Genomic DNA, 20,000 nt, shown 5'->3' with positions numbered 1-20,000 from the left:
GTTGTGTTGGTCAGTGAGATTTGAGAAGAGTGATTGTGTGTTGTGTTGGTCAGTGTGATTTGAGAAGAGTGATTGTGTGTTGTGTTGGTCAGTGTGATTTGAGAAGAGTGATTGTGTGTTGTGTTGGTCAGTGTGATTTGAGAAGAGACTGATTGTGTGTTGTGTTGATCAGTGAGATTTGAGAAGAGACTGATTGTGTGTTGTGTTGGTCAGTGAGATTTGAGAAGAGACTGATTGTGTGTTGTGTTGGTCAGTGAGATTTGAGAAGAGACTGATTGTGTGTTGTGTTGGTTGTCGTCCACAGCGCCGTCGGGAACAGGTTTATCAGGTCAGAAGTGTTTCCGATCTCAGAATAAAGTGCATGATATGGTTTGATCTGTTCAGAAGTGTGTTTTCTGACTGAGTGTGTGTTTGTTTCAGGGTCTGAGTTCTGTGACTAAAGACACGTATGACTCTCTGCACATGCAGCCGATTAACCCACCGCCTCGTTAGAAGCTCGTCACACCCTCGTCAGGCCACAGTCCATTCCTGAGTCCACTCCTGAGTCCATTCCTGAGTCCATTCCTGAGTCCCTTCCTGAGTCCCTTCCTGAGATCACTCCTGAGTCCATTCCTGAGTCCCTTCCTGAGTCCACTCCTGAGATCACTCCTGAGTCCCTTCCTGAGTCCCTTCCTGAGTTCACTCCTGAGTCCACTCCTGAGTCCCTTCCTGAGTTCACTCCTGAGTCCCTTCCTGAGTCCCTTCCTGAGTCCACTCCTGAGATCACTCCTGAGTCCCTTCCTGAGTCCCTTCCTGAGTTCACTCCTGAGTCCCTTCCTGAGTCCACTCCTGAGTCCACTCCTGAGTCCCTTCCTGAGTTCACTCCTGAGTCCCTTCCTGAGATCACTCCTGAGTCCCTTCCTGAGTCCCTTCCTGAGTCCACTCCTGAGTCCACTCCTGAGTCCCTTCCTGAGATCACTCCTGAGTCCCTTCCTGAGTCCCTTCCTGAGTCCCTTCCTGAGTTCACTCCTGAGTCCATTCCTGAGTCCCTTCCTGAGTCCCTTCCTGAGCCCACTCCTGAGTCCATTCCTGAGTCCATTCCTGAGTCCACTCCGATCCCATTCCCGAGTCCACTCCTGAGTCCACTCCTGAGTCCATTCCTGAGTCCACTCCGATCCCATTCCTGAGTCCATTCCTCAGTCCACTCCTGAGTCCCTTCCTGAGTCCACTCCTGAGTCCCTTCCTGAGTCCATTCCTGAGTCCACTCCTGAGTCCATTCCTTAGTCCACTCCTTAGTCCACTCCTGAGTCCCTTCCTGAGTCCCTTCCTGAGTCCATTCCTGAGTCCACTCCTGAGTCCCTTCCTGAGTCCACTCCTGAGTCCATTCCTTAGTCCACTCCTTAGTCCACTCCTGAGTCCCTTCCTGAGTCCATTCCTGAGTCCATTCCTGAGTTCACTCCTGAGTCCCTTCCTGAGTCCATTCCTGAGTCCATTCCTGAGTTCACTCCTGAGTCCATCCCTGAGTCCATTCCTGAGTCCATTCCCGAGTCCACTCCTGAGTCCATTCCTGAGTCCACTCCGATCCCATTCCTGAGTCCATTCCTGAGTCCATTCCTGAGTCCACTCCTGAGTCCATTCCTGAGTCCACTCCTATCTCATTCCTGAGTCCATTCCTGAGTCCACTCCTGAGTCCCTTCCTGAGTCCACTCCTGAGTCCCTTCCTGAGTCCATTCCTGAGTCCACTCCTGAGTCCTGAGTCCATTCCTTAGTCCACTCCTTAGTCCACTCCTGAGTCCCTTCCTGAGTCCACTCCTGAGTCCCTTCCTGAGTCCATTCCTGAGTCCACTCCTGAGTCCTGAGTCCATTCCTTAGTCCACTCCTTAGTCCACTCCTGAGTCCCTTCCTGAGTCCCTTCCTGAGTCCATTCCTGAGTCCATTCCTGAGTTCACTCCTGAGTCCATTCCTGAGTTCACTCCTGAGTCCCTTCCTGAGTCCCTTCCTGAGTCCATTCCTGAGTCCATTCCTGAGTTCACTCCTGAGTCCATTCCTGAGTCCACTCCGATCCCATTCCTGAGTCCCTTCCTGAGATCACTCCTGAGTCCCTTCCTGAGTCCATTCCTGAGTCCCTTCCTGAGTCCACTCCTGAATACCTTCCTGAGTCCACTCCTCAGTCCTGAGTCCATTCCTTAGTCCACTCCTGAGTCCACTCCTGAGTCCCTTCCTGAGTCCCTTCCTGAGTCCATTCCTGAGTCCATTCCTGAGTTCACTCCTGAGTCCCTTCCTGAGTCCATTTCTGAGTCCATTCCTGAGTTCACTCCTGAGTCCATTCCTGAGTCCACTCCGATCCCATTCCTGAGTCCCTTCCTGAGATCACTCCTGAGTCCCTTCCTGAGTCCATTCCTGAGTCCATTCCTGAGTCCACTCCTCAGTCCTGAGTCCATTCCTTAGTCCACTCCTTAGTCCACTCCTGAGTCCCTTCCTGAGTCCCTTCCTGAGTCCATTCCTGAGTCCATTCCTGAGTTCACTCCTGAGTCCCTTCCTGAGTCCCTTCCTGAGTCCCTTCCTGAGTCCCTTCCTGAGTCCATTTCTGAGTCCATTCCTGAGTTCACTCCTGAGTCCATTCCTGAGTCCACTCCGATCCCATTCCTGAGTCCCTTCCTGAGATCACTCCTGAGTCCCTTCCTGAGTCCATTCCTGAGTCCATTCCTGAGTCCCTTCCTGAGTCCACTCCTGAATCCCTTCCTGAGTCCACTCCGATCCCATTCCTGAGTCCGCTCCTGAGTCCATTCCTGAGTCCACTCCGATCCCATTCCTGAGTCCACTCCGTAGTCCATTCATGAGTCCACTCCGTAGTCCATTCCTGAGTCCACTCTGATCCCATTCCTTAGGCCATTCCTGAGTCCACTCCGATCCCACTCCTGAATCCATTTCTGAGTCCACTCCACAGTCCATTCCTCAACTTATTCCTGAATCCATGCCTGAGTCCATTCCACAGTTTATTCCTGAGTCCATTCCACAGTTTATTCCTGAGTCCATGCCTGAGTTTATTCCTGAGTCCATTCCACAGTTTATTCCTGAGTCCATGCCTGAGTTTATTCCTGAGTCCATGCCTGAGTTTATTCCTCAGTCCACTTCGATCCGGTTCCAGCCCTTCTTTCCTTCCTAAAGGTCCCAGTCATGTGATTATTTAGTTTTTATAGTAATCGTTTCTCCACTTCATGAATGATAGACTTTCATAGTGAGCTCAAAGTTTGCATGTCGTACATGTCCAGTAGCGTTAAAGTCAGAAGAGTCGGTATCACATTAGTTAACATCAACTAACAATGAACAATGCTTTCATTAACACACCATTTATTAATTTAGTCAATGATAATCTCAGCATTTACTGATACATTAATCAAAGGTTGCATTTGTTAATATTATTTAATAGACCAATGATCCGTTGTATGATACTGACATTAACAAAGGTTAATAAATGCTTTAAAAATGTGTTTTTGATTGTTAGTTAATGCATTAACTAATATTGACAAACGAATCCTTAAAGTGTTACCAAAGAAATCCATATAAAGCCTTTGACAGTAAACCTGATTGAACAAACGTTTAAACATCATGTGACTCAACTAATGATTAATTCTGGACAGTCTCAGTGTAATATTGTACACTCTTAAATATAGAGCTACAAATGTTTTTTCTATTCAGTGATGCCAAAAAACTATTTTCAGATTTTCTGGAAAAAGAACCATTTAAAAAACATTTTATTAAGCATGTAAAGATTTGCATAATCTAAAGAACCTTTTGTGGAATGGACAGATTGATGGATGTTAAAGGTTCTTCTTGGAACCATCATTACTGTTAAAATAACCTTTATTTTTAAATATTGAGCATGGTCCTGAACACAGACGTATTTGCTCGTGATTCTGTGGTGAAATATGAGTGTTTATGATATGAAATATGATCTTTATCGTGGCGCTTTTAATAACATAATGCATTTACTCTTTTAAAACTGAGAATTTCACTGGATTTTATTTCGTTGCTACTTTTTGTCTCTGTAATTGTCATCAGCTTGTTAATAAAATGATTTTTTCATTGCAATTGTCAGTAAATTATCATTTGACTCATAAGAACAGATCTTACAGGAAAACAGTCTGAGAAAAACATTTAATGAAATCTACAGCAACAGCAACATGACAAACTCATCAACGGCAAAGAAAAATACACACACGAGTTCATGTGAACGATAAACCTGCGAAACAGCAACAACCTGCGGGGAACAACAGAAGTGTGTGTGTGTGTGTGTGTGTGTAGCCCTTCTGTATGATATAGAACACATTCTTCAGAGAAACTCAACATCGCCTGAATCACAATGAGAACGACAGGAAACTCTGAGACGCTGTTTCATCTCATGCAGTGAGAACATTATTATTCATATTCCACCATAAAATCAATAACCTGGTGACTGGAGCATTCAGACTAGAATGTGACTATAATTTCCAATGAATTATACATTTAAAAAAATGAAGGGAAAGGCAGAGAGAAAGTGAATAATCTTTGGTTTTCATCCTCAAGAGGACTTTTGCTTTGGGAACCACAAAATACAAAACTTTTTTTTTACATATTTATATATATATATATTTATAATCCTGGTATATGTTGTGGGTGTTCGAGTAAAGATGACGAGGATGATTGAGAAGAAACGGAGGAGCGGATGAATCTTTGGCTTTCATCTGCGTTTTCATTCCTGCAGAAAACAATAAAGACGCTAAAGATGAAACTAAAGATGAGACTAAAGAGCACTGAGATATTCATATATTAAACTCTACAGGGCGAGACAGAAGCAGAGTGGAAATGAACGATATGAATAGATCAACGTCGCCACCTTCCGTTCCAACAGTTTCATGTGTATAAATAAACTAATGCTGCTGAAGCCTCGGACGGCTCATGCGGAGACTCGGCTCATGCGGAGACACTTTCCCCCAGAAACACAACGAGCCGGCGATGAAGCAGAACGTGTTCATGAAGAAACGAACACAGTAAAAACGAGTGTAAAGACTGTACACAGTAGTAATGTTCGACTGAAGATCAGTGCTGGAGGTATTTATACAAACACACACGCTGACCCCTGACCTCACGTCTCTGACCCCTGACCCCACGTCTCTGACCCCTGACCTCACGTCTCTGACCTCACGTCTCTGACCTCACGTCTCTGACCACTGACCTCACGTCTCTGACCTCACGTCTCTGACCTCACGTCTCTGACCTCACGTCTCTGACCTCACGTCTCTGACCTCACGTCTCTGACCCCTGACCTCACGTCTCTGACCCCTGACCTCACGTCTCTGACCCCTGACCTCACGTCTCTGACCCCTGACCTCACGTCTCTGACCCCTGACCTCACGTCTCTGACCTCTGACCTCACGTCTCTGACCTCTGACCTCACGTCTCTGACCTCACGTCTCCGACCTCTGATGGCGCTGGAGAATAAACTCTGACACAGAGACTAACTTTGGTTGCAGCTTCTTTTGTGATTCTGTTTGCATCCGTTTCGGTGTGTGTGTGTGTGTGAGACGAACTGACTGACAGAAACACACTCCAACAACGTTTAAGGGTGAATCTTATGGAAGCTTGTTTAACGGAATAAAAAATTAAAAAGCTAATTCACAGAAGTATGACTTGGTTTCCCGGAACTCCAACATTAGTTTCCCAGAACTCCAACATTAGTTTCCCGGAACTCCAACATTAGTTTCCCGGAACTCCACCTTGGTTTCCCGGAACTCCAACTTGGTTTCCCGGAACTCCAACATTAGTTTCCCGGAACTCCAACATTAGTTTCCCGGAACTCCACCTTGGTTTCCCGGAACTCCAACATTGGTTTCCCGGAACTCCAACATTGGTTTCCCGGAACTCCAACATTGGTTTCCCGGAACTCCAACATTAGTTTCCCGGAACTCCACCTTGGTTTCCCGGAACTCCAACATTGGTTTCCCGGAACTCCAACATTAGTTTCCCGGAACTCCACCTTGGTTTCCCGGAACTCCAACTTGGTTTCCCGGAACTCCAACATTGGTTTCCCGGAACTCCAACATTAGTTTCCCGGAACTCCAACTTGGTTTCCCGGAACTCCAACATTGGTTTCCCGGAACTCCAACATTGGTTTCTCGGAACGTTTCCCGGAACTCCAACATTGGTTTCTCGGAACGTTTCCCGGAACTCCAACATTGGTTTCTCGGAACGTTTCCCGGAACTCCAACATTGGTTTCCCAAAACTCCAACTTGGTTTCCCGGAACTCCAACATTGGTTTCTCGGAACGTTTCCCGGAACTCCAACTTGGTTTCCCGGAACTCCAACTTGGAAAGTCGCTATTACTTTTTTATTCTATGGCAGAAACAAGCTTCCACAGAATCTCCAAGCAGGTCCAGTGAGATTGGTGAGGTAAGTCAGTGCGAGACGCTGCAGTGTTCGTGAAGCTGCTGGTCAACCGAGCGATCCAGAGGTTCCTGAACACCAGAACCCAGGGAGATAAACGTTCCACGTCCAGTATTCGCTAAGACAGGACATGCATGAGGTGGAATCACAGATTTAAGAGATTGATGAACTCGCCTCTGCCACGACACAGAGTCAGTGTTCAGACAAACGTGTGACGGATTGCATTTCTCACAGGAGACGCTCCCTGTGGCGAGTATTACTAGTTAAAGCCTTCTAACCGTATTTATAAAGTGATGTCGAGTTAGAGTACTAGTTTAAAAGTCATCGCAACATAAAACATCTGAAATGCTTTTGGTTATAAATCATCTACAATCGGCCCGTTTCACAGAGCCGCAAATAAAAACAACAGAAACCCTCGTAGAAAGTCAATATAAACTCTGTTATGTGAAATAATCTCTCGAGAAGAATCTGCCGTCATGAAAAATCTTCTCGAGAAGAATCTGCCGTCATGAAAAATCTCACATTTTTGGTTAATTTAGACGTTAGTTCAGGAAATAATGCAAAAATAAAGTTCATCCCGAGCGCGTGGCATCATGCAGCCGACCCGACGGGCGCTGGTCAGTCCTGCGCTCACGGCACGGTCAGAAGTGTTTTTGGTAATAGCAACAGGGTTAATCGCGCTCGCTCGCGCTCACTGGGCCTTCGAGGCCAAGGCCACGCTCTTCGTCGTCATGGCAACGGGACTCTGCTGCACGTCACTGGTCACATGCAGGTTGAGAGCTCCGCCTCCTGCCCCGCCCCCTGACAGGAGATTGGCTGGCAGCAGAGAGAAGCTGGAGGGGTTGAGGAAGAAGGGCGTGGTCATCATGCCGGGGGCGGGGCTTCCTGTGCTGGTGTTGGCGAATAGGAGGCCAGTGTTTCCGTCGAAGGACGTCAGAGGAAAAGCGCCGCCCGACGCAAGAGCTGCTGAACACACACGTTCATTTATATAGTGCTTCTTTCACAACACAATCATGATGTTAATGTTCATATTATCTTAAAGGTGCAGAGTGTACATTTTAGCAGCATCTAGTGGTGAGGTTAAGAATTGCACCCGACAGAAGTTACGGTTAAGTTAATTTATATAGCGCTTCTTTCACAACACAATCATGATGTTAATGTTTATCTTTATGCCTTATACTTGCATTAGTCAGATTAGAGCTGGACGATAATAGAATTACATTTTGAGACAATATACAGTCAAACCAAAAATTATTCAGAGACCAGATATAATTTTTGATATTTTTTTACTAGTGAGTGCAGGACACTATAGTTCATTTATAGTCCAAAAATGATTCATACAGTGACTATTAGTAAAAATGTATAAATATTTGGGACCAAATATAATTCAGACACTTTGACCTGACGATGTTTTGCTGAAGTGTTTTTTCTTTAATTGTTAATGTGACCATTTTACACCTTTTTATGTATTTGGTCACTGGTTGAGCTAAACTGGTATTATCTAATTGTGTAGTTAAATTTAACAGCTGACAGATATTCAACATAATTAATGTGTGTGTGTGTGTGTGTGTGTGTGTGTGAGACAGTCTAACAGAAGTGTGTGTGTGTGTGTGCGACAGTCTAACAGAAGTGTGTGTGTGTGTGTGCGACAGTCTAACAGAAGTGTGTGTGTGTGAGTGTGTGTGTGAGACAGTCTAACAGAAGTGTGTGTGTGTGTGTGTGAGTGTGTGCGACAGTCTAACAGAAGTGTGTGTGTGTGAGTGTGTGTGTGTGTGAGACAGTCTAACAGAAGTGTGTGTGTGTGTGTGTGTGTGAGTGTGTGTGTGTGTGTGAGACAGTCTAACAGAAGTGTGTGTGTGTGTGTGTGTGTGTGTGTGTGCGACAGTCTAACAGAAGTGTGTGTGTGTGTGTGTGTGTGTGTGTGTGTGTGTGTGCGACAGTCTAACAGAAGGACGGACAAAACCTGTCAGATATCAACTGAGTTCATAACTCTTGTTCTTTATTATCATTTTCTAAACTATAGCGAATAAACTGTGATAATGTGAGAAATGTTGAAGGTGTCTGAATGAATTTTGGTTTGACTGTAAATAATCGAGCGCTTGAGATTTGCTATACAGTGAGTAAAAGTAGACACAGAGGTCAGAGGTCATACCCTGGATGGTGGCCAGTGTGTTGTTGTTCATCAGCGTGTTTCCCAGAGCAGGAGAAAAACTCAACAGCGTCCCACTGCACAACACAAGCAGACATCACATGATAAACACGGTGAAGTCGCCACATAACTGTACAGGTCAGACGCCAGAGCCCCACCAATGAGATTTCACTGGGGGCGGAGCTTTCAGCGTCATGTGACCAACATGGAAGTATAACCAATATAACACTCCACTCATGAGAGTTTGAGAACACAACACAACAGGTGATCTTCCCTCAAATAATCACAGTATATTAAGAACATTTTTTTGTATTACAGGTTTTCTGAACTGTTATGTTTAAATATGCAGGCACAATCTAATTAAATAAGCACTAATTTGCATAGTTACAGAACAGATTCTGAACACTTGATAAAGCCAGATTCAAAACCCTTGTTTGATTTTGTTAACATATCAGAGTTAAATGCTTTGGATGTTCTCTTTTTTTACTCCATAAATCAGAAAATCCTGTCAACAGACTGAAAACAAATACACTTTTACCATGCTTTTAAGAGTTAAATATTGTATAAATCAGGCGGATGATATATGAACAACCCTTCAGAATATAGATATGAATAGAACTGTAAAGTTTGGTGTGTAAAGCTGCATAAGTGGAGATTTATGACTCAAACTCACTGCCTTGAGATGTAAATCTACATATGCAAATAGATAAAGTGCACTAAAATAAACACCTAAATGTGTTTTGGATGTTTTCCAAACACACACACACACACACACACACACACACACTCACCCTTGCGTCAGCTGCGAGGGCGTTATGAACGTTGGGTTAAATCCTGTGCCCGTCAACAGGAACTGCCCCGCCCCCTGCGTGACCGTGGTTGCCGTGGAAACTGCCTCCTGTTTCACACTGGTAACGGACGGGCTCAGTGACGACGACGTCACGGGCGTAGCGATGGCGGGCGCCATGGAGATGACCGACGGTGTGTGTGACGTCACCTGAGCCAGAGAACCACCTACAGCACACACACACATTAAACATCATTCATGAGCTCACATGAGGAATATAGAGCCACGTGAAACTGTGAAAGGAGGATAAACGTACCACTAAGTGTGAAGTTTGAGATGTTGCTGGCGTTCAGTGGAACAACAGAATTCACTGTTAGCGTGTTCGTGCTGGACACCTGGAAACAAGCAATCACTCATCAATAATCGATCACTCACTTCACTTGTCTGCAGCTACGGTTTAAGGATGTGAAGTGACTCTGGTTCATATGGTGTGTGACTGAGATGTGAAGTGACTCTGGTTCATATGGTGTGTGACTGAGATGTGAAGTGACTCTTGGCACTTTTCCACTGCATGGTACGGCTCGGTTCAGCTCGGTACGGTTCGACTCGGCGCGGAACGGTTCGGCTTGCTTCGCTTTTCCACTGCGTGGTACGACTCGACTCGGTACGGCACGGTTCGGTTCGCTTTAGCTCGGTTGCAGGGTTAGGGTTAGGGTTAGGCTTTAGCTAACTGCAGTTAGTATCGCTTCAAAGTGGGTGGGACTGATCGTTAATAGTTGCCGCCTCTACTGGTTTGCTAGTCACTTTTTAGTTTTTTAATTTGTCCCTTCCCTACACTGTTTGTAGGTCCGGTGGTAACCGTGTGCGGCTAAGAGCTGTGCTACTTCTTGGAACACTTTTTCATTCCGTATTGCCCCATCCAGCTCTCGCCGGATCCGCTCCTCGGCAACCAACGAGAGGAACGTCTGCACCTCGTCCACTGACCACGATTCAGCCATTTCTTGTTTGATTTTTTAAAACTTCTTTTGTCAAGTAAATACTCTAAAAACAGGTGCTACCGCGTTGCCTGTTGTATGGCTATTTAAATCTAGCGGGTTTAGTCGTGTCTCGTATCGCAAATACAATGACGCTGAAGTGACGATTCTGTCTGACCAATCAGTTATCTGCAGTGTTTTCACGTCACATTTAGTATCGGTACGGTACGCTTGGAACCTCAACAGAGGTGGTACCATTTCAAACGAGCCGAAGCGAGCCGTGCCGTACCGTGCAGTGGAAAAGCGCCATCTGGTTCATACGGTGTGTGACTGAGATGTGAAGTGACTTTGGTTCATACGGTGTGTGACTGAGATGTGAAGTGACTCTGGTTCATACGGTGTGTGACTGAGATGTGAAGTGACTCTGGTTCAGAGGGTGTGTGACTGAGATGTGAAGTGACTCTGGTTCAGAGGGTGTGTGACTGAGATGTGAAGTGACTCTGGTTCAGAGGGTGTGTGACTGAGATGTGAAGTGACTCTGGTTCAGAGGGTGTGTGACTGAGATGTGAAGTGACTCTGGTTCAGAGGGTGTGTGACTGAGATGTGAAGTGACTCTGGTTCAGAGGGTGTGTGACTGAGATGTGAAGTGACTCTGGTTCAGAGGGTGTGTGACTGAGATGTGAAGTGACTCTGGTTCAGAGGGTGTGTGACTGAGATGTGAAGTGACTCTGGTTCATACGGTGTGTGACTGAGATGTGAAGTGACTCTGGTTCATACGGTGTGTGACTGAAATGTGAAGTGACTCTGGTTCAGAGGGTGTGTGACTGAGATGTGAAGTGACTCTGGTTCAGAGGGTGTGTGACTGAGATGTGAAGTGACTCTGGTTCAGAGGGTGTGTGACTGAGATGTGAAGTGACTCTGGTTCAGAGGGTGTGTGACTGAGATGTGAAGTGACTCTGGTTCAGAGGGTGTGTGACTGAGATGTGAAGTGACTCTGGTTCAGAGGGTGTGTGACTGAGATGTGAAGTGACTGGTTCAGAGGGTGTGTGACTGAGATGTGAAGTGACTCTGGTTCATATGGTGTGTGACTGATGTGAAGTGACTCTGGTTCAGAGGGTGTGTGACTGAGATGTGAAGTGACTCTGGTTCATACGGTGTGTGACTGAGATGTGAAGTGACTCTGGTTCATACGGTGTGTGACTGAGATGTGAAGTGACTCTGGTTCAGAGGGTGTGTGTGTGTGACTGTATAATGTGAAGTGACTCTGGTTCATACGGCGTGTGTGTGTGACTGTATAATGTGAAGTGACTCTGGTTCATACGGTGTGTGTGTGTGACTGTATGATGTGAAGTGACTCTGGTTCAGAGGGTGTGTGACTGAGATGTGAAGTGACTCTGGTTCAGAGGGTGTGTGACTGAGATGTGAAGTGACTCTGGTTCATACGGTGTGTGACTGAGATGTGAAGTGACTCTGGTTCATACGGTGTGTGACTGAGATGTGAAGTGACTCTGGTTCATACGGTGTGTGACAGATGTGAAGTGACTCTGGTTCATACGGTGTGTGACTGAGATGTGAAGTGACTCTGGTTCATACGGTGTGTGACTGAGATGTGAAGTGACTCTGGTTCATACGGTGTGTGACTGAGATGTGAAGTGACTCTGGTTCATACGGTGTGTGACTGAGATGTGAAGTGACTCTGGTTCAGAGGGTGTGTGACTGAGATGTGAAGTGACTCTGGTTCATACGGTGTGTGACTGAGATGTGAAGTGACTCTGGTTCATACGGTGTGTGACTGAGATGTGAAGTGACTCTGGTTCATACGGTGTGTGACTGAGATGTGAAGTGACTGGTTCATACGGTGTGTGACTGAGATGAAGTGACTCTGGTTCATACGGTGTGTGACTGAGATGTGAAGTGACTGGTTCATACAGTGTGTGACTGTGTGATGTGAAGTGACTCTTGTTCATATGATGTGTGACTGTGGGATATGAAGTGACTTTGGTTCATACGGTGTGTGTGACTAAGATGTGAAGTGACTCTGGTTTATAAGGTGTACGACTGTGGGATGTAAAGTGACTCTGGTTCATAGGGTGTGTGACAGATGTGAAGTGACTCTGGTTCATAGGGTGTGTGACTGAGATGTGAAGTGACTCTGGTTCATACGGTGTGTGATTGTGGGGTGTGAAGTGACTCTGGTTCATACGGTGTGTGTGTGTGTGTGTGACTGTATAATGTGAAGTGACTCTGGTTCATACGGTGTGTGTGTGTGTGTGTGTGTGACTGTATGATGTGAAGTGACTCTGGTTCATACAGTGTGTGACTGTGGGATGTGAAGTGACTCTGGCTCATACGGTGTGTGTGTGTGTGTGACTGTATGTTGTGAAGTGACTCTGGCTCATACGGTGTATGATTGAGCTGTGAAGTGACTCTGGTTCATACGGTGTGTGTGTGTGTGTGTGTGTGTGTGTGTGACTGTATGATGTGAAGTGACTCTGGCTCATACGGTGTGTGATTGAGCTGTGAAGTGACTCTGGTTCATACGGTGTGTGTGTGTGTGTGTGTGACTGTATAATGTGAAGTGACTCTGGTTCATACGGTGTGTGTGTGTGTGTGTGTGTGTGTGTGTGACTGTATAATGTGAAGTGACTCTGGTTCATACGGTGTGTGTGTGTGTGTGTGTGACTGTATGATGTGAAGTGACTCTGGTTCATACAGTGTGTGACTGTGGGATGTGAAGTGACTCTGGTTCATACGGTGTGTGTGTGTGTGTGTGTGACTGTATGATGTGAAGTGACTCTGGTTCATACGGTGTGTGACTGTATAATGTGAAGTGACTCTGGTTCATACGGTGTGTGTGTGTGTGTGTGTGTGTGACTGTATGATGTGAAGTGACTCTGGTTCATACAGTGTGTGACTGTATAATGTGAAGTGACTCTGGTTCATACGGTGTGTGTGTGTGTGTGTGTGTGTGACTGTATGATGTGAAGTGACTCTGGTTCATACAGTGTGTGACTGTATAATGTGAAGTGACTCTGGTTCATACGGTGTGTGTGTGTGTGTGTGACTGTATGATGTGAAGTGACTCTGGTTCATACAGTGTGTGACTGTGGGATGTGAAGTGACTGGCTCATACGGTGTGTGTGTGTGTGTGTGTGTGACTGTATGATGTGAAGTGACTCTGGCTCATACGGTGTGTGATTGAGCTGTGAAGTGACTCTGGTTCATACGGTGTGTGTGTGTGTGTGTGTGTGACCGTGAGCTGTGAAGTGACTCTGGTTTATACAGTGTGTGACTATGATGTGAAGTGACTCTGGATCGTGACTCACAGTGTTGGCGCTGCTGTAGATGGCTTTGATGGCTGATGGTGACTGGGAGCTGCTGGGAGGATTGATCCTCTTCTCCTTCTGTCTGCGGTTACAGAACCAGACTCGCACCACCTCCTTCTCCATGTTGAGCTGATCTGCGATCAGTGTGACCTCCTCAGACGACGGCTTCTGACTCTGCTGCAGACCACAAACACACCGCTACATCACAATCACGACTGCAACACTTCTGCTGCTTGGCATAATCTGCTAAATATTTTATCCATTAAAATTGTCCATGCTTCCGTCACTAAACGAATATAAGCTAAAAGATAAAACTATTAAACAAAATAAGAAATGTTACTATAGTATTATTTCACAGTAAAAAAAAAAAAAAAAAACGTACTCATAATTATTACTACTTTTATTAGGATTATTATGATGATGATATTATTAAGTAAAACTATTAAACAATAAGAAATTTTACTATTGCATTATTTCACAGTTTTACGGTAAAATTACAATACTAATATTTATGGCTGTCTTTGGGCGAAAACCACATGCAGCATAAAATTTTTATTTTTGTTGATTTTAGGTTTAACTGGAATAAGTATATAAATAAAGGAAAATTAAATGAAAAAAATTCAGTACATTCACATGACTTCACTAAGCCCCGCCTAAAAAGCATAAATGACCAATCCTACCTTAGCAACTGATGCCATCTGCAGGCATTTGGTTTGATTAGTTTTAAGTGTGATTTTATGGAAATCCTTCATAAATGCGAGAGGGTTCAGGGTCAGGGTTTAGGAGCTCAGTGTGGGTCAGGGTCAGTGCGGGTCAGGGTCAGTGTGGGTCAGGGTCAGTGTGGGTCAGGAACAGTGTGGGTCAGGGTCAGGGTTTAGGAGCTCAGTGTGGGTCAGGGTCAGTGTGGGTCAGGGTCAGTGTGGGTCAGGGTCAGTGTGGGTCAGGGTCAGTGTGGGTCAGGAACAGTGTGGGTCAGGGTCAGGGTTTAGGAGCTCAGTGTGGGTCAGGGTCAGTGTGGGTCAGGGTCAGTGTGGGTCAGGGTCAGTGTGGGTCAGGGTCAGTGTGGGTCAGGGTCAGTGTGGGTCAGGGTCAGTGTGGGTCAGGATCAGTGTGGGTCAGGATCAGTGTGGGTCAGGGTCAGTGTGGGTCAGGGTCAGTGTGGGTCAGGGTCAGTGTGGGTCAGGGTCAGTGTGGGTCAGGATCAGTGTGGGTCAGGGTCAGTGCGGGTCAGGGTCAGTGCGGGTCAGGGTCAGTGTGGGTCAGGGTCAGTGTGGGTCAGGGTCAGTGTGGGTCAGGGTCAGTGTGGGTCAGGGTCAGTGTGGGTCAGGATCAGTGTGGGTCAGGATCAGTGTGGGTCAGGGTCAGTGTGGGTCAGGGTCAGGGTTTAGGAGCTCAGTGTGGGTCAGGGTCAGTGTGGGTCAGGATCAGTGTGGGTCAGCGTCAGTGTGGGTCAGGGTCAGTGTGGGTCAGGGTCAGTGTGGGTCAGGGTCAGTGTGGGTCAGGGTCAGTGCGGGTCAGGGTCAGTGTGGGTCAGGGTCAGTGTGGGTCAGGGTCAGTGTGGGTCAGGGTCAGTGTGGGTCAGGGTCAGTGTGGGTCAGGGTCAGTGTGGGTCAGGGTCAGTGTGGGTCAGGATCAGTGCGGGTCAGGGTCAGTGTGGGTCAGGGTCAGTGTGGGTCAGGGTCAGTGTGGGTCAGGGTCAGTGTGGGTCAGGGTCAGTGTGGGTCAGGATCAGGGTCAGTGTGGGTCAGGGTCAGTGTGGGTCAGGGTCAGTGTGGGTCAGGGTCAGTGCGGGTCAGGGTCAGTGTGGGTCAGGATCAGTGTGGGTCAGGATCAGTGTGGGTCAGGGTCAGTGCGGGTCAGGGTCAGTGCGGGTCAGGGTCAGTGCGGGTCAGGGTCAGTGTGGGTCAGGGTCAGTGTGGGTCAGGGTCAGTGCGGGTCAGGGTCAGTGCGGGTCAGGGTCAGTGCGGGTCAGGATCAGTGTGGGTCAGGGTCAGTGTGGGTCAGGGTCAGTGTGGGTCAGGGTCAGTGTGGGTCAGGGTCAGTGTGGGTCAGGGTCAGGATCAGTGTGGGTCAGGATCAGTGTGGGTCAGGGTCCGTGTGGGTCAGGATCAGGGTCAGTGTGGGTCAGGGTCAGTGTGGGTCAGGGTCAGTGTGGGTCAGGATCAGTGTGGGTCAGGGTCCGTGTGGGTCAGGATCAGGGTCAGTGTGGGTCAGGGTCAGTGTGGGTCAGGATCAGGGTCAGTGTGGGTCAGGGTCAGTGTGGGTCAGGATCAGGGTCAGTGTGGGTCAGGGTCAGTGTGGGTCAGGGTCAGTGCGGGTCAGGGTCAGTGCGGGTCAGGGTCAGTGCGGGTCAGGGTCAGTGTGGGTCAGGGTCAGTGTGGGTCAGGATCAGTGTGGGTCAGGGTCAGTGTGGGTCAGGGTCAGTGTGGGTCAGGGTCAGTGTGGGTCAGGGTCAGGATCAGTGTGGGTCAGGATCAGTGTGGGTCAGGGTCCGTGTGGGTCAGGGTCAGTGCGGGTCAGGGTCAGTGTGGGTCAGGGTCAGTGTGGGTCAGGGTCAGTGTGGGTCAGGGTCAGTGTGGGTCAGGGTCAGTGTGGGTCAGGGTCAGGGTCAGGATCAGTGTGGGTCAGGATCAGTGTGGGTCAGGGTCAGTGCGGGTCAGGGTCAGTGCGGGTCAGGATCAGTGTGGGTCAGGGTCAGTGTGGGTCAGGGTCAGTGTGGGTCAGGGTCAGTGTGGGTCAGGGTCAGTGTGGGTCAGGGTCAGGATCAGTGTGGGTCAGGATCAGTGTGGGTCAGGGTCCGTGTGGGTCAGGATCAGGGTCAGTGTGGGTCAGGGTCAGTGTGGGTCAGGGTCAGTGTGGGTCAGGATCAGTGTGGGTCAGGGTCCGTGTGGGTCAGGATCAGGGTCAGTGTGGGTCAGGGTCAGTGTGGGTCAGGGTCAGTGTGGGTCAGGATCAGGGTCAGTGTGGGTCAGGGTCAGTGTGGGTCAGGATCAGTGTGGGTCAGGGTCAGTGTGGGTCAGGGTCAGTGCGGGTCAGGGTCAGTGCGGGTCAGGGTCAGTGTGGGTCAGGGTCAGTGCGGGTCAGGATCAGTGTGGGTCAGGATCAGTGTGGGTCAGGATCCGTGTGGGTCAGGATCAGGGTCAGTGTGGGTCAGGGTCAGTGTGGGTCAGGGTCAGTGTGGGTCAGGGTCAGTGTGGGTCAGGGTCAGTGTGGGTCAGGGTCAGTGTGGGTCAGGGTCAGTGTGGGTCAGGATCAGGGTCAGTGTGGGTCAGGGTCAGTGTGGGTCAGGGTCAGTGTGGGTCAGGGTCAGTGTGGGTCAGGGTCAGTGTGGGTCAGGGTCAGTGTGGGTCAGGAACAGTGTGGGTCAGGATCAGTGTGGGTCAGGATCAGTGTGGGTCAGGGTCAGTGTGGGTCAGGGTCAGTGTGGGTCAGGGTCAGTGTGGGTCAGGGTCAGTGTGGGTCAGGAACAGTGTGGGTCAGGGTCAGTGCGGGTCAGGGTCAGTGTGGGTCAGGAACAGTGTGGGTCAGGGTCAGTGTGGGTCAGGATCAGTGTGGGTCAGGGTCAGTGTGGGTCAGGATCAGTGTGGGTCAGGGTCAGTGTGGGTCAGGGTGGGTCAGGGTCAGTGTGGGTCAGGGTCAGTGTGGGTCAGGGTCAGTGTGGGTCAGTGTGGGTCAGGGTCAGGGTTTAGGAGCTCAGTGTGGGTCAGGGTCAGTGCGGGTCAGGGTCAGTGTGGGTCAGGGTCAGTGTGGGTCAGTGTGGGTCAGTGTGGGTCAGTGTGGGTCAGTGTGGGTCAGTGTGGGTCAGGGTCAGTGTGGGTCAGGGTCAGTGCGGGTCAGGGTCAGTGCGGGTCAGGGTCAGTGCGGGTCAGGGTCAGTGTGGGTCAGGGTCAGTGTGGGTCAGGGTCAGTGTGGGTCAGGGTCAGTGTGGGTCAGGGTCAGTGTGGGTCAGGGTCAGTGTGGGTCAGGGTCAGTGTGGGTCAGGGTCAGGGTCAGTGTGGGTCAGGGTCAGTGTGGGTCAGGGTCAGTGTGGGTCAGGGTCAGTGCGGGTCAGTGCGGGTCAGGGTCAGTGCGGGTCAGGGTCAGTGCGGGTCAGGGTCAGTGTGGGTCAGGGTCAGTGTTGCTGCCCTCTAGTGGTCAGGAGACCCGCTCACCTCCAGAAAGCTCCTCTCTAAGGCCAGGCGTATGGTGGTCTCGATGCTGGTCCGCTTCTTACGGCGCCGGTTCAGACTCTCGCAGAGACCCGGAGACATCTCGCTCGCACTCGACACCACGCAGTCGGCAGACATGTTCTCTGCAGAAACACAGCGCGAGAAGTGTTCCAATAAATGTCTCGATCTGTGTCCTAGTGCTGGGCGGTCTACCGGTTCATACCGAATAACGGTGTTTATTTTGTTATGATATTAATTTTTAATACACTGCAATACCGGTGTATGCCGCTTTAACAGCGCTGGTAACGCGGCGCGACTGTGTGTGAGGGTCTTCCACTGCTGCACGGGTGATGCACATCTGTGTGTTACGGAGTGTGATGGTGATGATGGATGAGTTAAACTATAATTGATAGCTGTCAAATTATATTACGGTGTTTCCCATACACAAGTTCACAATGTCAACACTGCCCGCCACAAACAGATTTTCCAAAAAGGCTTTGACATCGTTGAATAAACATGAGCACTGCAAGTCGAAACGCGGCGCGGGTGTTTTTATATGAATGCATCTTTGAAGGGAACTGACGGTCTTTGGAAAAGTTTCAATGTTATTTTCATTTCATCTTTTAAATCAAAGATTCCCCGTTGCCGGGGTTAAAACGGTAGAAAAAAGCGTGAAAAATTGAAACGCTACAGCGCCTCCTGCTGGCAGCTCTTTCTAAACATCATTTTGTGGGACCTTACAAACCTGTATTAATACTAGTGTGGAATATTTCTACAATATTCACTCATGACAGTAAAATAGGGCATTCTAAAGGCCCGTTCGCACCAAGGACGAGAACGATTAAGATATAGTTCTAAAACTACTCAGAACGATTTTGTTTCCAGCTGTCAAACGATAAAACACTGACAGCCAATCAGAATGCACTCGGATTTAAAGCGCTTGCACATTTAAAACTGCAGACGACATTGTGGAGAAGTTAATCGCCGAGGAACAGAAATCCACCGCTGACAAGTCAAGCGCTCTTTTCAAGGACACAGCCTACGCTAAAAACTGGATATATGGAAAGCCATCGGCCGAACCCTTGGAATAAATGATGAGAAACATTACGGTGAGATCATCATGTTACAGAATTACCTCAGGTATCCAGTGCTAGTTTCGACAACATTGTATTTCTTCCTTTGAAGTTGCAGTGAAAAGGGCATTGTGTGTGTGTGTGTGTGTATATATATATATAAATAAAGGTGTTGACTAGGTGTTGTTTTATTTCCACTATTGACGTCAGCTAGATTCACTGTTAGATCAGATCGCTTACACTAGACTAGCTAGATGCACTGTTTAGATGCGCTCGGCACGTAGCACGCTGAGGACATCTGCTGGTAAAACACGTGTAAATTCAACAAGGACAGCAAAAACATGTTGTACTCAACAAATGTAATAAAATGTATGATTCTGAAAAATACGGTGATATAAATGTCTGGCACGAGTGTGTCCCACAGAAGCCGCGCGAGGACAGTGTTAGCATCTCACCCGCGTCGTTGAGCCACTTCTCCAGCAGGGGTTTGAGTTTGCACATGTTCTTGAAGCTCAGGTTCAAGGCCTCGAATCTGGAGATGGTGGTCTGGCTGAAGTCGTTCCCGTAGAGCTTCCCCATGGCCAAGCCCACGTCGCCCTGAAACACACGCGAGGGACACGTCAGCGCCAGGCTTCGGCACACGGCACGCGCGTGTGGGTGCGAGCGTCACCTGAGTGAAGCCCAGCTTGATGCGCCTCTGCTTGAAGCTCTTGGCGAACTGCTCGAGCTCCTCGAGGTCGCCGGCCTCCTCCACACACGGGCCGTCGACGCGCTTCGGGCCGGGACACGCCGGAGACGGCATCGCTGCGATCTTCCTCGTCGGTGTGGCCGCCTGGAACATCACCAACATCAGTCAAACATCACCAGACAAGTAATCTGTTGAGGTCAGTGTGTAAAGAGAGACTACACGCCTGCACACATATACATTCAAACACACATATCTATAGACTAAACACGTAATACGCATGTGCGCACCGTCAGCGGTTACACAGATTAGCGGTTTTTTAAGTTTGCGCAGAGATATATATATTTTTTTGTGGTGAGTGTGTGGGTCAGACCTATGTGGTGTGTGTGTGTGTGTGTGTGTGAGACCTGTGTGGTGAGCGTGAGGCTGGTCTGGGTCGGCACGAGGCTGGCTTG

At 48.4% G+C, this 20,000-nt stretch overlaps 2 protein-coding genes across 9 annotated transcripts in view; one reads left to right on the top strand and one right to left on the bottom strand.

Annotated features, from left to right (window-relative positions):
- Positions 1-1,090, top strand: part of cd247 (CD247 molecule) — a 28,288-nt gene extending 27,198 nt beyond the window's left edge. The window contains exons 7-8 of the mRNA XM_079614847.1: positions 305-328; positions 421-1,090. Of these exons, the coding sequence (XP_079470973.1) occupies positions 305-328; positions 421-492 (96 nt within the window). The 3' untranslated portion in view covers positions 493-1,090. The remainder of the gene's footprint in view (positions 1-304; positions 329-420) is intronic.
- Positions 1,091-5,580: 4,490 nt separating this feature from the next.
- The window catches only part of pou2f1a (POU class 2 homeobox 1a), a 28,204-nt gene continuing 13,784 nt past the window's right edge, over positions 5,581-20,000 (bottom strand). For 4 of the 8 annotated variants that reach the window (XM_079614839.1, XM_079614841.1, XM_079614843.1 and 1 more), the window contains exons 6-14: positions 19,953-20,000; positions 19,531-19,692; positions 19,316-19,457; positions 17,791-17,930; positions 13,640-13,816; positions 9,656-9,734; positions 9,344-9,566; positions 8,556-8,629; positions 6,824-7,369 (exon numbers count right to left, since the gene is read on the bottom strand). The exon at positions 19,953-20,000 is cut by the window's right edge and continues 44 nt beyond it. In XM_079614839.1, coding sequence (XP_079470965.1) covers positions 7,095-7,369; positions 8,556-8,629; positions 9,344-9,566; positions 9,656-9,734; positions 13,640-13,816; positions 17,791-17,930; positions 19,316-19,457; positions 19,531-19,692; positions 19,953-20,000 — 1,320 coding nt within the window. In that variant the 3' untranslated portion in view covers positions 6,824-7,094. Of the gene's footprint in view, positions 7,370-8,555; positions 8,630-9,343; positions 9,567-9,655; positions 9,735-13,639; positions 13,817-17,790; positions 17,931-19,315; positions 19,458-19,530; positions 19,693-19,952 lie in introns of all 8 variants that reach the window. The other 4 variants (XM_079614845.1, XM_079614846.1, XM_079614840.1 and 1 more) reach the window with 3 other exon arrangements.

This window comes from Phoxinus phoxinus (genome assembly GCF_949152265.1).
Source record: "Phoxinus phoxinus genome assembly, chromosome: 6".
NCBI classification, from domain to species: domain Eukaryota; kingdom Metazoa; phylum Chordata; class Actinopteri; order Cypriniformes; family Leuciscidae; genus Phoxinus; species Phoxinus phoxinus.
The sequence above is the reverse complement of the archived record's forward strand: the minus strand, read 5'-3'. Positions and strand labels throughout refer to the sequence as shown.